Source organism: Crinia signifera, chromosome 2 (assembly GCF_055691185.1).
Source record: "Crinia signifera chromosome 2, ASM5569118v1, whole genome shotgun sequence".
NCBI lineage: Eukaryota > Metazoa > Chordata > Amphibia > Anura > Myobatrachidae > Crinia > Crinia signifera.
The window spans coordinates 1340760-1357486 of NC_139218.1; the positions used below are offsets into that span (position 1 = coordinate 1340760).

Below are 16727 nucleotides of genomic sequence, written 5' to 3' on the forward strand. Positions count from 1 at the left end.
TAACACATATATACTGCAATACTTCTCCTGTGACCAGTAATGACGGAGCACCCTCTGCCTGCGGACAGACGCCATGACACCAGTGATAACACATATATACTGCAATACTTCTCCTGTGACCAGTAATGACGGAGCACCCCCGGCCTGTGGACAGACACCATGACACCAGTGATAACACATATATACTGCAATATTTCTCCTGTGACCAGTAATGACGGAGCGCCCCCGGCCTGCGGACAGACGCCATGACACCAGTGATAACACATATATACTGCAATACTTCTCCTGTGACCGGTAATGACGGAGCACCCCCGGCCTGCGGACAGACGCCATGAACCAGTAATAACACATATATACTGCAATACTTCTCCTGTGACCGGTAATGACGGAGCGCCCCCGGCCTGTGGACAGACGCAATGACACCAGTAATAACACATATATACTGCAATACTTCTCCTGTGACCGGTAATGACGGAGCACCCCCGGCCTGCGGACAGACGCCATGACACCAGTGATAACACATATACTGCAATACTTCTCCTGTGACCGGTAATGACGGAGCGCCCCCGGCCTGCGGACAGACACCATGACACCAGGGATAAAACATATATACTGCAATACTTCTCCTGTGACCGGTAATGACGGAGCGCCCCCGGCCTGCGGATAGACGCCATGACACCAGTGATAACACATATATACTGCAATACTTCTCCTGTGACCGGTAATGACGGAGCGCCCCCGGCCTGCGGACAGATGCCATGACACCAGTGATAACACATATATACTGCAATACTTCTCCTGTGACCAGTAATAACGGAGTGACCCCGGCCTGCGGACAGACGCCATGACACCAGGGATAACACATATATACTGCAATACTTCTCCTGTGACCAGTAATGACGGAGCGCCCCCGGCCTGTGGACAGACGCCATGACACCAGGGATAACACATATATACTGCAATACTTCTCCTGTGACCGGTAATGACGGAGCGCCCCCGGCCTGCGGACAGACACCATGACACCAATAATAACACATATATACTGCAATACTTCTCCTGTGACCAATAATGACGGAGCGCCCCCGGCCTGCGGACAGACGCCATGACACCAGTGATAACACATATATACTGCAATACTTCTCCTGTGACCGGTAATGACGGAGCACCGCCGGCCTGCGGACAGACGCCATGACACCAGGGATAACACATAAATACTGCAATACTTCTCCTGTGACCGGTAATGACGGAGCTCCCCCGGCCTGCGGACAGACACCATGACACCAGTAATAACACATAAATACTGCAATACTTCTCCTGTGACCAGTAATGACGGAGCTCCCCCGGCCTGCGGACAGACACCATGACACCAGTAATAACACATATATACTGCAATACTTCTCCTGTGACCGGTAATGACGGAGCTCCCCTGGCCTGCGGACAGACACCATGACACCAGTGATAACACATATATACTGCAATACTTCTCCTGTGACCGGTAATGACGGAGCGCCCCCGGCCTGCGGACAGACGCCATGACACCAGGGATAACACATATATACTGCAATACTTCTCCTGTGACCGGTAATGACGGAGCTCCCCTGGCCTGCGGACAGACGCCATGACACCAGTGATAACACATATATACTGCAATACTTCTCCTATGACCGGTAATGACTGAGCGCCCCCGGCCTGCGGACAGACACCATGACACCAGTAATAACACATATATACTGCAATACTTCTCCTGTGACCGGTAATGATGGAGCACCCATGGCCTGCGGACAGACGCCATGACACCAGGGATAATACATATGTACTGCAATACTTCTCCTGTGACCAGTAATGACGGAGCACCCTCTGCCTGCGGACAGACGCCATGACACCAGGGATAACACATATATACTGCAATACTTCTCCTATGACCGGTAATGACGGAGCACTCCCGGGCTGCGGACAGACGCCATGACACCAGGGATAACACATATATACTGCAATACTTCTCCTATGACCGGTAATGACGGAGCGCCCTCGGCCTGCGGACAGACGCCATGACACCAGTGATAACACATATATACTGCAATACTTCTCCTATGACCGGTAATGACGGAGCGCCCCCAGCCTGCGGACAGACACCATGACACCAATAATAACACATATATACTGCAATACTTCTCCTGTGACCGGTAATGACGGAGCGCCCCCGGCCTGCGGACAGACGCCATGACACCAGTGATAACACATATATACTGCAATACTTCTCCTGTGACCAGTAATGACGGAGCACCCTCTGCCTGTGGACAGACGCCATGACACCAGTGATAACACATATATACTGCAATACTTCTCCTGTGACCAGTAATGACGGAGCACCCCCGGCCTGTGGACAGACACCATGACACCAGTGATAACACATATATACTGCAATATTTCTCCTGTGACCAGTAATGACGGAGCGCCCCCGGCCTGCGGACAGACGCCATGACACCAGTGATAACACATATATACTGCAATACTTCTCCTGTGACCGGTAATGACGGAGCACCCCCGGCCTGCGAACAGACGCCATGAACCAGTAATAACACATATATACTGCAATACTTCTCCTGTGACCGGTAATGACGGAGCGCCCCCGGCCTGTGGACAGACGCAATGACACCAGTAATAACACATATATACTGCAATACTTCTCCTGTGACCGGTAATGACGGAGCACCCCCGGCCTGCGGACAGACGCCATGACACCAGTGATAACACATATACTGCAATACTTCTCCTGTGACCGGTAATGACGGAGCGCCCCCGGCCTGCGGACAGACACCATGACACCAGGGATAAAACATATATACTGCAATACTTCTCCTGTGACCGGTAATGACGGAGCGCCCCCGGCCTGCGGATAGACGCCATGACACCAGTGATAACACATATATACTGCAATACTTCTCCTGTGACCGGTAATGACGGAGCGCCCCCGGCCTGCGGACAGATGCCATAACACCAGTGATAACACATATATACTGCAATACTTCTCCTGTGACCAGTAATAACGGAGTGACCCCGGCCTGCGGACAGACGCCATGACACCAGGGATAACACATATATACTGCAATACTTCTCCTGTGACCAGTAATGACGGAGCGCCCCCGGCCTGTGGACAGACGCCATGACACCAGGGATAACACATATATACTGCAATACTTCTCCTGTGACCGGTAATGACGGAGCGCCCCCGGCCTGCGGACAGACACCATGACACCAATAATAACACATATATACTGCAATACTTCTCCTGTGACCAATAATGACGGAGCGCCCCCGGCCTGCGGACAGACGCCATGACACCAGTGATAACACATATATACTGCAATACTTCTCCTGTGACCGGTAATGACGGAGCACCGCCGGCCTGCGGACAGACGCCATGACACCAGGGATAACACATAAATACTGCAATACTTCTCCTGTGACCGGTAATGACGGAGCTCCCCCGGCCTGCGGACAGACACCATGACACCAGTAATAACACATAAATACTGCAATACTTCTCCTGTGACCAGTAATGACGGAGCTCCCCCGGCCTGCGGACAGACACCATGACACCAGTAATAACACATATATACTGCAATACTTCTCCTGTGACCGGTAATGACGGAGCTCCCCTGGCCTGCGGACAGACACCATGACACCAGTGATAACACATATATACTGCAATACTTCTCCTGTGACCGGTAATGACGGAGCGCCCCCGGCCTGCGGACAGACGCCATGACACCAGGGATAACACATATATACTGCAATACTTCTCCTGTGACCGGTAATGACGGAGCTCCCCTGGCCTGCGGACAGACGCCATGACACCAGTTATAACACATATATACTGCAATACTTCTCCTATGACCGGTAATGACGGAGCGCCCCCGGCCTGCGGACAGACACCATGACACCAGTAATAACACATATATACTGCAATACTTCTCCTGTGACCAGTAATGACGGAGCGCCCCCGGCCTGCGGACAGACGCCATGAACCAGTAATAACACATATATACTGCAATACTTCTCCTGTGACCGGTAATGACGGAGCGCCCCCGGCCTGTGGACAGACGCCATGACACCAGTGATAACACATATATACTGCAATACTTCTCCTATGACCGGTAATGACGGAGCTCCCCCGGCCTGCGGACAGACGCCATGACACCAGTGATAACACATATATACTGCGATACTTCTCCTATGACCGGTAATGACGGAGCGCCCCCGGCCTGCGGACAGACGCCATGACACCAGTGATAACACATATATACTGCAATACTTCTCCTATGACCGGTAATGACGGAGCGCCCCCGGCCTGCGGACAGACGCCATGACACCAGTAATAACACATATATACTGCAATACTTCTCCTGTGACCAGTAATGAAGGAGCGCCCCCGGCCTGCGGACAGACGCCATGACACCAGGGATAACACATATATACTGCAATACTTCTCCTGTGACCAGTAATGACGGAGTGCCCCCGGCCTGCGGAGAGACGCCATGACACCAGTAATAACACATATATACTGCAATACTTCTCCTGTGACCAGTAATGACGGAGCGCCCCCGGCCTGCGGACAGACGCCATGACACCAGTAATAACACATATATACTGCAATACTTCTCCTGTGACCGGTAATGATGGAGCTCCCCCGGCCTGCGAACAGATGCCATGACACCAGTGATAACACATATATACTGCAATACTTCTCCTGTGACCAGTAATGACGGAGCACCCCCGGCCTGCGGACAGACGCAATGACACCAGGGATAACACATATATACTGCAATACTTCTCCTGTGACCGGTAATGACGGAGCGCCCCCGGCCTGTGGACAGACGCCATGACACCAGTGATAACACATATATAATGCAATACTTCTCCTGTGACCGGTAATGACGGAGCGCCCCCGGCCTGTGGACAGACACCATGACACCAGGGATAACACATATATACTGCAATACTTCTCCTGTGACCGGTAATGACGGAGCGCCCTCGGCCTGCGGACAGACGCCATGACACCAGGGATAACACATATATACTGCAATACTTCTCCTGTGACCAGTAATGACGGAGCACCCCCGGCCTGCGGACAGACGCCATGACACCAGGGATAACACATATATACAGCAATACTTCTCCTATGACCGGTAATGACGGAGCGCCCCCGGCCTGCGGACAGACGCCATGACACCAGTGATAACACATATATACTGCGATACTTCTCCTATGACCTGTAATGGCGGAGCGCCCTCGGCCTGCGGACATACGCCATGACACCAGTGATAACACATATATACTGCAATACTTCTCCTGTGACCGGTAATGACGGAGCTCCCCCGGCCTGCGGACAGACGCCATGACACCAGGGATAACACATATATACTGCAATACTTCTCCTGTGACTGGTAATGACGGAGCGCCCCCGGCCTGCGGACAGACGCCATGACACCAGGGATAACACATATATACTGCAATACTTCTCCTGTGACCAGTAATGACGGAGCACCCTCTGCCTGCGGACAGACGCCATGACACCAGCGATAACACATATATACTGCAATACTTCTCCTGTGACCGGTAATGACGGAGCACCCCGGCCTGCGGACAGACGCCATGACACCAGTAATAACACATATATACTGCAATACTTCTCCTGTGACCGGTAATGACGGAGCGCCCCCAGCCTGTGGACAGACGCCATGACACCAGTGATAACACATATATACTGCAATACTTCTCCTGTGACAAGTAATGACGGTGCTCCCCCGGCCTGCGGACAGACACCATGACACCAGTGATAACACATATATACTGCAATACTTCTCCTATGACCGGTAATGACGGAGCGCCCCCAGCCTGCGGACAGACGCCATGACACCAGTGATAACACATATATACTGCAATACTTCTCCTGTGACCGGTAATGACGGAGCACCCCCGGCCTGCGGACAGACGCCATGACACCAGTGATAACACATATACTGCAATACTTCTCCTGTGACCGGTAATGACGGAGCGCCCCCGGCCTGCGGACAGACGCCATGACACCAGCGATAACACATATATACTGCAATACTTCTCCTGTGACCGGTAATGACGGAGCGCCCCCGGCCTGCGGACAGACACCATGACACCAGGGATAACACATATATACTGCAATACTTCTCCTGTGACCGGTAATGATGGAGCACCCCCGGCCTGCGGACAGACGCCATGACACCAGTAATAACACATATATACTGCAATACTTCTCCTGTGACCGGTAATGACGGCGCTCCCCCGGCCTGCGGACAGACGCCATGACACCAGTGATAACACATATATACTGCAATACTTCTCCTGTGACCAGTAATGACGGAGCGCCCCTGGCCTGTGGACAGACGCCATGACACCAGTGATAAAACATATATACTGCAATACTTCTCCTGTGACCAGTAATGACGGAGCGCCCCCGGCCTGCGGACAGACGCAATGACACCAGGGATAACACATATATACTGCAATACTTCTCCTGTGACCAGTAATGACGGAGCGCCCCCGGCCTGCGGACAGACGCATGACACCAGTGATAACACATATATACTGCAATACTTCTCCTGTGACCGGTAATGACGGAGCGCCCCCGGCCTGCGGACAGACGCAATGACACCAGTGATACCACATATATACTGCAATACTTCTCCTATGACCAGTAATGACGGAGCACCCTCTGCCTGCGGACAGACACCATGACACCAGGGATACCACATATATACTGCAATACTTCTCCTATGACCAGTAATGACGGAGCACCCTCTGCCTGCGGACAGACGCAATGACACCAGGGATAACACATTACCTGCTGCTCCTCTGAGTAGTTCTCCATACCCAGTGGCTCGGTGGACATCATACTGAGGGGATCATGTCACAGGGCAGGGGCCAACATAGACGGAACGATTGGTGCATTGACCTGTGGGAGATACAATAATGTCACAAGACGACACAGGGGACATCACATTCACTGCACAGTAATATGGACTCCAGGGTGCATAGAATGCACTCCACTTGGTTATATCGCCACCATGTGACGTGGCGCTGCACAAAGTAATAATCCATTATGCTAGTACCAGCCGAATTGGTGCTCACAGTGTAAACTATATACCGCACATATAGATATCAGCAGCTAATACCCCACCAGTACCTTCCTGGGGTATAGGGTAAAAGCAAACCGCAAACCTTTAGGCTGGGACAGAACATATAAACTCCACACAAAAACCGCAAGCATAGATAACATATAAACTATGTGCAGAAATGGAGATTCCATACAAACCACACACAAACTCTCGGACCAACTTCACTCAGGGATGACATAAAAACTCCAATAAATGTGGTAGGGTTAGGTACGTGACACGGGTACATGGCCACAGAAGGTACGTGACACCGGTACATGGCCACAGTAGGTACATGACACCGGTACATGGCCACAGTAGGTACATGACACCGGTACATGGCCACAGTAGGTACATGACACCGGTACATGGATACAGTAGGCACATGACACCGCTACATGGCCACAGTAGGTACGTGACACCGGTACATGGCCACAGAAGGTACGTGACACCGGTACATGGCCACAGTAGGTACATGACACCGGTACATGGCCACAGTAGGTACATGACACCGCTACATGGATACAGTAGGTACATGACACCGGTACATGCCCACAGTAGGTACATGACACCGGTACATGGCCACAGTAGGTACATGACACCGGTACATGGCCACAGTAGGTACATGACACCGCTACATGGCCACAGTAGGTACATGACACCGGTACATGGCCACAGTAGGTACATGACACCGCTACATGGATACAGTAGGTACATGACACCGGTACATGGCCACAGTAGGTACATGACACCGGTACATGGCCACAGTAGGTACGTGACACCGGTACATGGCCACAGTAGGTACATGACACCGCTACATGGATACAGTAGGTACATGACACCGGTACATGGATACAGTAGGTAAATGACACCGGTACATGGCCACAGTAGGTACGTGACACCGGTACATGGCCACAGTAGGTACATGACACCGGTACATGGCCACAGTAGGTACATGACACCGGTACATGGCCACAGTAGGTACATGACACCGCTACATGGATACAGTAGGTACATGACACCGGTACATGGATACAGTAGGTAAATGACACCGGTACATGGCCACAGTAGGTACATGACACCGGTACATGGTCACAGTAGGTACATGACACCGGTACATGGCCACAGTAGGTACATGACACCGGTACATGGCCACAGTAGGTACATGACACCGGTACATGGCCACAGTAGGTACATGACACCGGTACATGGATACAGTAGGCGCGTGACACCGGTACATGGCCACAGTAGGTACATGACACCGGTACATGGCCACAGTAGGCACGTGACACCGGTACATGGCCACAGTAGGTACGTGACACCGGTACATGGCCACAGTAGGTACGTGACACCGGTACATGGCCACAGTAGGTACATAACACCGGTACATGGCCACAGTAGGTACATGACACCGGTACATGGCCACAGTAGGTACATGACACCGGTACATGGCCACAGTAGGTACATGACACCGGTACATGGCCACAGTAGGTACGTGACACCGGTACATGGCCACAGAAGGTACGTGACACCGGTACATGGCCACAGTAGGTACATGACACCGGTCCATGGCCACAGTAGGTACGTGACACCGATACATGGCCACAGTAGGTACGTGACACCGGTACATGGCCACAGTAGGTACGTGACACCGGTACATGGCCACAGTAGGTACATGACACCGGTACATGGCCACAGTAGGTACATGACACCGGTACATGGCCACAGTAGGTACATGACACCGGTACATGGCCACAGTAGGTACATGACACCGGTACATGGCCACAGTAGGTACATGACACGGTACATGGCCACAGTAGGTACATGACACCGGTACATGGCCACAGTAGGTACATGACACCGCTACATGGATACAGTAGGTACATGACACCGGTACATGGCCACAGTAGGTACGTGACACCGGTACATGGCCACAGAAGGTACGTGACACCGGTACATGGCCACAGTAGGTACATGACACCGGTACATGGCCACAGTAGGTACGTGACACCGGTACATGGCCACAGTAGGTACGTGACACCGGTACATGGATACAGTAGGCGCGTGACACCGGTACATGGCCACAGTAGGTGCGTGACACCGGTACATGGCCACAGTAGGTACGTGACACCGCTACATGGCCACAGTAGGTACATGACACCGGTACATGGCCACAGTAGGTACATGACACCGGTACATGCCCACAGTAGGTACATGACACCGGTACATGGCCACAGTAGGTACATGACACCGGTACATGCCCACAGTAGGTACATGACACCGGTACATGGCCACAGTAGGTACATGACACCGGTACATGGCCACAGTAGGTACATGACACCGGTACATGGCCACAGAAGTTACATGACAGCACTACATGGATACAGTAGGTACATGACACCGGTACATGGATACAGTAAATGCATGACACCGGTACATGGCCACAGTAGGTACTGTGTACCCACAGTAGGTATAGCAGGGTGCACACATGGGGGGTGGTATAGCAGGGTGCACACATGGGGGGTGGTATAGCAGGGTGCACACATGGGAGTGGTATAGCAGGGTGCACACATGGGGGGTGGTATAGCAGGGTGCACACATGGGGGTGGTATAGCAGGGTGCACACATGGGGGGTGGTATAGCAGGGTGCACACATGGGGGTGGTATAGCAGGGTGCACACGTGGGGGATGGTATAGCAGGATGTACACATGGGGGGTGGTATAGCAGGGTGCACACATGGGGGTAGTCTAGCAGGGTGCACACATGGGGGTGGTATAGCAGGGTGCACACATGGGGGTAGTCTAGCAGGGTGCACACATGGGGGGTGGTATAGCAGGGTGCACACATGGGGGTAGTATAGCAGGGTGCACACATGGGGGTAGTATAGCAGGGTGCACACATGGAGGGTAGTCTAGCAGGGTGCACACATGGAGGGTAGTCTAGCAGGGTGCACACATGGAGGGTAGTATAGCAGGGTGCACACATGGAGGGTAGTATAGCAGGGTGCAAACATGGGGAGTGGTAAAGCAGGGTGCACACGTGGGGGGTGGTATAGCAGGGTTAGGGTTACCACCTAGTCCCTTTAATTCCGGACACATATTAATTACACAGGTTCTGTGGCTGGCTGACTTCAAGACTCCACTTCACCTGATTTTAAACTGCCACAGAACCTGTGTAATTAACATGTGTCCGGAATTAAAGGGACTAGGTGGTAACCCTAAGCAGGGTGCACACATGGGGGGTGGTATAGCAGGGTGCACACATGGGGGGGTGGTATAGCAGGGTGCACACATGGGGGGTGGTATAGCAGGGTGCACACATGGGGGGTGGTATAGCAGGGTGCACACATGGGGGTGGTATAGCAGGGTGCACACATGGGGGTGGTATAACAGGGTGCACACGTGGGGGTAGTATAGCAGGGTGCACACATGGGGGATGATATAGCAGGATGTACACATGGGGGGTGGTATAGCAGGGTGCACACATGGGGGTAGTCTAGCAGGGTGCACACATGGGGGTGGTATAGCAGGGTGCACACATGGGGGTAGTCTAGCAGGGTGCACACATGGGGGTGGTATAGCAGGGTGCACACATGGGGGTAGTCTAGCAGGGTGCACACATAGGGGGTTGTATAGCAGGGTGCACACATAGGGGGTTGTATAGCAGGGTGCACACATGGGGGTAGTATAGCAGGGTGCACACATGGGGGGTGGAATAGCAGGGTGCACACATGGGGGTAGTATAGCAGGGTGCACACATGGGGGTGGTATAGCAGGGTGCACACATGGAGGGTAGTTTAGCAGGGTGCACACATGGAGGGTAGTATAGCAGGGTGCACACATGGAGGGTAGTCTAGCAGGGTGCACACATGGAGGGTAGTATAGCAGGGTGCACACATGGGGAGTGGTATAGCAGGGTGCACACATGGGGGGTGGTATAGCAGGGTGCACACATGGGGGGGTGGTATAGCAGGGTGCACACATGGGGTTATTAATAGCAGGGTGCACACTTGGGGGTAGTATAGCAGGGTGCACACATGGGGTTATTAATAGCAGGGTGCACACATGGGGTTATTAATAGCAGGATGCACACTTGGGGGTAGTATAGCAGGGTGCACACATGGGGTTAATAATAGCAGGGTGCACACATGGGGGTAGTATAGCAGGGTGCACACATGGGGGGTGGTATAGCAGGGTGCACACATGGGGGGTGGTATAGCAGGGTGCACACATGGGGGGTGGTATAGCAGGGTGCACACATGGGGGGGTAGTCTAGCAGGGTGAACACATGGAGGGTAGTAAGTCTAGCAGGGTGCACACGTGGGGGTGGTATAGCAGGGTGCACACGTGGGGGTGGTATAGCAGGGTGCACACGTGGGGGTGGTATAGCAGGGTGCACACGTGGGGGTGGTATAGCAGAATGCACACATGGGGGGGTAGTATAGCAGGGTGCACACATGGAGGTAGTATTACAGGGTGCACACATGGGGGTAGTATAGCAGGGTGCACACAGGTGTTATAGCAGGGTGCACACATGGGGTTATTAATAGCAGGGTGCACACATGGAGGGTAGTATAGCAGGGTGCACACAGGGGGTGTTATAGCAGGGTGCACACGTGGGGGTAGTATAGCAGGGTGCACACATGGGGGGTGGTATAGCAGGTTACACACATAGGGTTATTAATAGCAGGGTGCACACATGGAGGGTGGTATAGCAGGGTGCACACATGGAGGGTAGTATAGCAGGGTGCACACAGGGGGTGTTATAGCAGGGTGCACACAGGGGGTGTTATAGCAGGGTGCACACATGGAGGGTAGTATAGCAGGGTGCACACACGGAGGGTGGTATAGCAGGGTGCACACATGGAGGGTGGTATAGCAGGGTGCACACATTGGGATATTAATAGCAGGGTGCACACATGGAGGGTAGTATAGCAGGGTGCACACATGGAGGGTGGTATAGCAGGGTGCACACAGGGGGTGTTATAGCAGGGTGCACACAGGGGGTGTTATAGCAGGGTGCACACATGGAGGGTAGTATAGAAGGGTGCACACCTGGAGGGTAGTATAGCAGGGTGCACACAGGGGGTGTTATAGCAGGGTGCACACATGGAGGGTAGTATAGCAGGGTGCACACATGGAGGGTGGTATAGCAGGGTGCACACAGGGGGTGTTATAGCAGGGTGCACACATGGAGGGTAGTATAGCAGGGTGCACACCTGGAGGGTAGTATAGCAGGGTGCACACAGGGGGTGTTATAGCAGGGTGCACACATGAAGGGTGGTATAGCAGGGTGCACACATGGAGGGTAGTATAGCAGGGTGCACACATGGAGGGTAGTATAGCAGGGTGCACACCTGGAGGGTAGTATAGCAGGGTGCACACATGGAGGGTAGTATAGCAGGGTGCACACATGGAGGGTAGTATAGCAGGGTGCACACATGGAGGGTAGTATAGCAGGGTGCACACAGGGGGTGTTATAGCAGGGTGCACACATGGAGGGTAGTATAGCAGGGTGCACACAGGGGGTGTTATAGCAGGGTGCACACCTGGAGGGTAGTATAGCAGGGTGCACACAGGGGGTGTTATAGCAGGGTGCACACAGGGGGTGTTATAGCAGGGTGCACACAGGGGGTGTTATAGCAGAGTGCACACAGGGGGTGTTATAGCAGGGTGCACACCTGGAGGGTAGTATAGCAGGGTGCACACATGGAGGGTAGTATAGCAGGGTGCACACCTGGAGGGTAGTATAGCAGGGTGCACACAGGGGGTGTTATAGCAGGGTGCACACAGGTGTTATAGCAGGGTGCACACAGGGGGTGTTATAGCAGGGTGCACACAGGGGGTGTTATAGCAGGGTGCACACATGGAGGGTAGTATAGCAGGGTGCACACATGGAGGGTGGTATAGCAGGGTGCACACAGGGGGTGTTATAGCAGGGTGCACACCTGGAGGGTAGTATAGCAGGGTGCACACCTGGAGGGTAGTATAGCAGGGTGCACACCTGGAGGGTAGTATAGCAGGGTGCACACAGGGGGTGTTATAGCAGGGTGCACACATGGGGATATTAATAACAGGCGGCTACATAGGGTGGGGGTTAGAATTAACAGAATGCACACGGGGGGCGGGCATGCAGGGTCACGCCCCTCCCTCCGGCCACCTTTACCAGCTGCCTCGGCAACAACAGTCTGCAGGCGTTTATTGGCTGAGTGCGGGATCAGCTGTATCTCATTGGCCAGCCAGAGATGGGCGGGAGAATAGCGCGTCCACGCAAGGGGAGGGAGGCACGGGAGCGCGCACTGGGAGGAGGATTGCCGGGGACGCGCAAGAATAGCACGGTGGAGTCTGGGGACGCGCAAAACGGGACGGTGTAAGCGGGGTGGGTGTGGGTGCTCCGTGGGGAGGGGTAGTCGGCGAGCGGGAGCCAGAAAGCGGTGCGGGGCGGCGGGCGGGCGCTGTGACTGACAGCTTACCCGGTGCCAATCTTCGTCACACTGACAAGCGGCTGCAGCAATCGGGACCCGCAGGGGCGCCTACGTCATCACGTTCCACGCCGCACCTCAGCCTCTGACTAGCGGGCGAGTGGCGTCACCGCGTATGGGCGGGGCTTTCCCGCTGCATGCTGGGAGATCTCAGACTGTGCCTGGGGCTAATGATGTCCCTCACAGTGTGTGTATATACCATAGCTATATACAGTGTACATTATATATACCCCGCTGCATGCTGGGAGATGTGTGTGTGTATACCATAGCTATATACAGTGTACATTATATATACCCCGCTGCATGCTGGGAGATGTGTGTGTGCGTATACCATAGCTATATACAGTGTACATTATATATACCCCGCTGCATGCTGGGAGATGTTTCTATACCATAGCTATATACAGTGTACATTATATATACCCCGCTGCATGCTGGGAGATGTGTGTATACCATAGCTATATACAGTGTACATTATATATACCCCGCTGCATGCTGGGAGATGTGTGTGTGTATACCATAGCTATATACAGTGTACATTATATATACCCCGCTGCATGCTGGGAGATGTGTGTGTGTGTGTGTGTATACCATAGCTATATACAGTGTACATTATATATACCCCGCTGCATGCTGGGAGATGTGTGTGTGTATACCATAGCTATATACAGTGTACGTTATATATACCCCGCTGCATGCTGGGAGATGTGTGTGTGTGTGTGTATACCATAGCTATATACAGTGTACGTTATATATACCCCGCTGCATGCTGGGATATGTGTGTGTGTATACCATAGCTATATACAGTGTACGTTATATATACCCCGCTGCATGCTGGGAGATGTGTGTGTGTGTACCATAGCTATATACAGTGTACAATATATATACCCCGCTGCATGCTGGGAGATGTGTGTGTATACCATAGCTATATACAGTGTACGTTATATATACCCCGCTGCATGCTGGGAGATGTGTGTGTATACCATAGCTATATACAGTGTACGTTATATATACCCCGCTGCATGCTGGGATATGTGTGTGTGTATACCATAGCTATATACAGTGTACGTTATATATACCCCGCTGCATGCTGGGAGATGTGTGTGTGTATACCATAGCTATATACAGTGTACAATATATATACCCCGCTGCATGCTGGGAGATGTGTGTGTATACCATAGCTATATACAGTGTACGTTATATATACCCCGCTGCATGCTGGGAGATGTGTGTGTGTGTATACCATAGCTATATACAGTGTACGTTATATATACCCCGCTGCATGCTGGGAGATGTGTGTGTGTATACCATAGCTATATACAGTGTACATTATATATACCCCGCTGCATGCTGGGAGATGTGTGTGTGTGTATACCATAGCTATATACAGTGTACAATATATATACCCCGCTGCATGCTGGGAGATGTGTGTGCGTATAACATAGCTATATACAGTGTACATTATATATACCCCGCTGCATGCTGGGAGATGTGTGTGTACCATAGCTATATACAGTGTACATTATATATACCCCGCTGCATGCTGGGAGATGTGTGTATACCATAGCTATATACAGTGTACATTATATATACCCCGCTGCATGCTGGGAGATGTGTGTGTGTATACCATAGCTATATACAGTGTACATTATATATACCCCGCTGCATGCTGGGAGATGTGTGTATACCATAGCTATATACAGTGTACATTATATATACCCCGCTGCATGCTGGGAGATGTGTGTGTGTGTGTGTGTATACCATAGCTATATACCCTGTACATTATATATACCCCGCTGCATGCTGGGAGATGTGTGTGCGTATACCATAGCTATATACAGTGTACATTATACATACCTCCCAACATGACCCTCTCCAGGAGGGACACTTTGCTCTGCTTCTGGACTTCCCTCTTAATGTATGATTGCCGTCACCTGTTTTAAACAGGTAAATGAGTAAGAAAGGTGTTTCCACACAGGTGCTGGCAATCATACATTATGAGGGAAGTACAGAAACAGAGCATTGTGTCCCTCCTGGAGAGGGTCATGTTGGGAGGTATGATTATATATACCCCGCTGCATGCTGGGAGATGTGTGTGCGTATACCATAGCTATATACAGTGTACATTATATACCCCGCTGCATGCTGGGAGATGTGTGTGCGTATACCATAGCTATATACAGCAGGGTTGCCGACTCTCCCGGAATGTCCGTGAGACTCCCGGAATTCTGGGACATCTCACGGACTCCCGGAAGAGGACCCCTTTCTCCCGCAGCCACCGCTTTGCTTAAGGCATCTGTGCTCACTACGCACACGCTATGACGCTGCCGACGCGATGACGCCGCGCCACCTGCTGGCCAACCAGTAGCTTCAGTTACATGGTTGCCGTGACTTGTAGTCTGACTTCTCCGTGTCCTACGCTGCCGGCAGATAGAGAGCTCGGCAAGTCAGCAGCAAAGACACGTGCATGCTGGGAAATGGAGTTCTGGGCGTCTTGCTGGAGAGGCCACATCATGCAGGGACTGCGTTCCCCACTGCCCCCCTGTCTGGTGTCAGATATGCAGTGACCGGTGACAGGTAATGGCTGAGGCAGAGGGGAAAGGGAGCTGTTCTGTATTATTGCTCCTATTACATACTATTGGTATGGGGCCTGGCAGCTCTGGTGGGAAGGCACAGTGTTACTGGCATTGCCTCACCCACTCCCAGTTCCCTCTATCTCCTACCTTAGTATTTAGCACATCAGCTCACACACTGAGTATGCCCCCTTGTATACCATGCCCATGGGTGCCCTGTGCTTCTGAAGAGTTTGGGGAATGCCTGCCTCATGTGTAAACTTCTGGATTTATAAAAACATTAATTCTTTACAGCAAGCTGTCCCTGTGCAGCACAATTCATTTGTGTAATATTCAGCCTTTCATTTGCTCAGTTTGTAGTGGTTGCTTGGTGCTCTTAGACCTCACCATGTATGCTATCTGCAGATCATTGCACTGTGCCCCAGTTCTCCTCACTATGTATGCTATCTGCAGAGCATTTGCTCTCAGGTCCAGTCCTCCTC

The 16727-nt window shown here is 52.2% G+C and overlaps 1 protein-coding gene across 3 annotated transcripts in view; it reads right to left on the reverse strand.

The window, feature by feature from the left end:
- PKNOX1 (PBX/knotted 1 homeobox 1) overlaps positions 1-13797 on the reverse strand; it is a 123299-nt gene extending 109502 nt beyond the window's left edge. The window contains exons 1-2 of one of the 3 annotated variants that reach the window (XM_083171430.1): positions 13664-13797; positions 6881-6991 (exon numbers count right to left, since the gene is read on the reverse strand). In XM_083171430.1, coding sequence (XP_083027556.1) covers positions 6881-6931 — 51 coding nt within the window. In that variant the 5' untranslated portion in view covers positions 6932-6991; positions 13664-13797. Of the gene's footprint in view, positions 1-6880; positions 6992-7351; positions 7499-13663 lie in introns of those variants that run through there. The other 2 variants (XM_083171431.1, XM_083171432.1) reach the window with 2 other exon arrangements.
- Positions 13798-16727: the final 2930 nt, after the last annotated feature.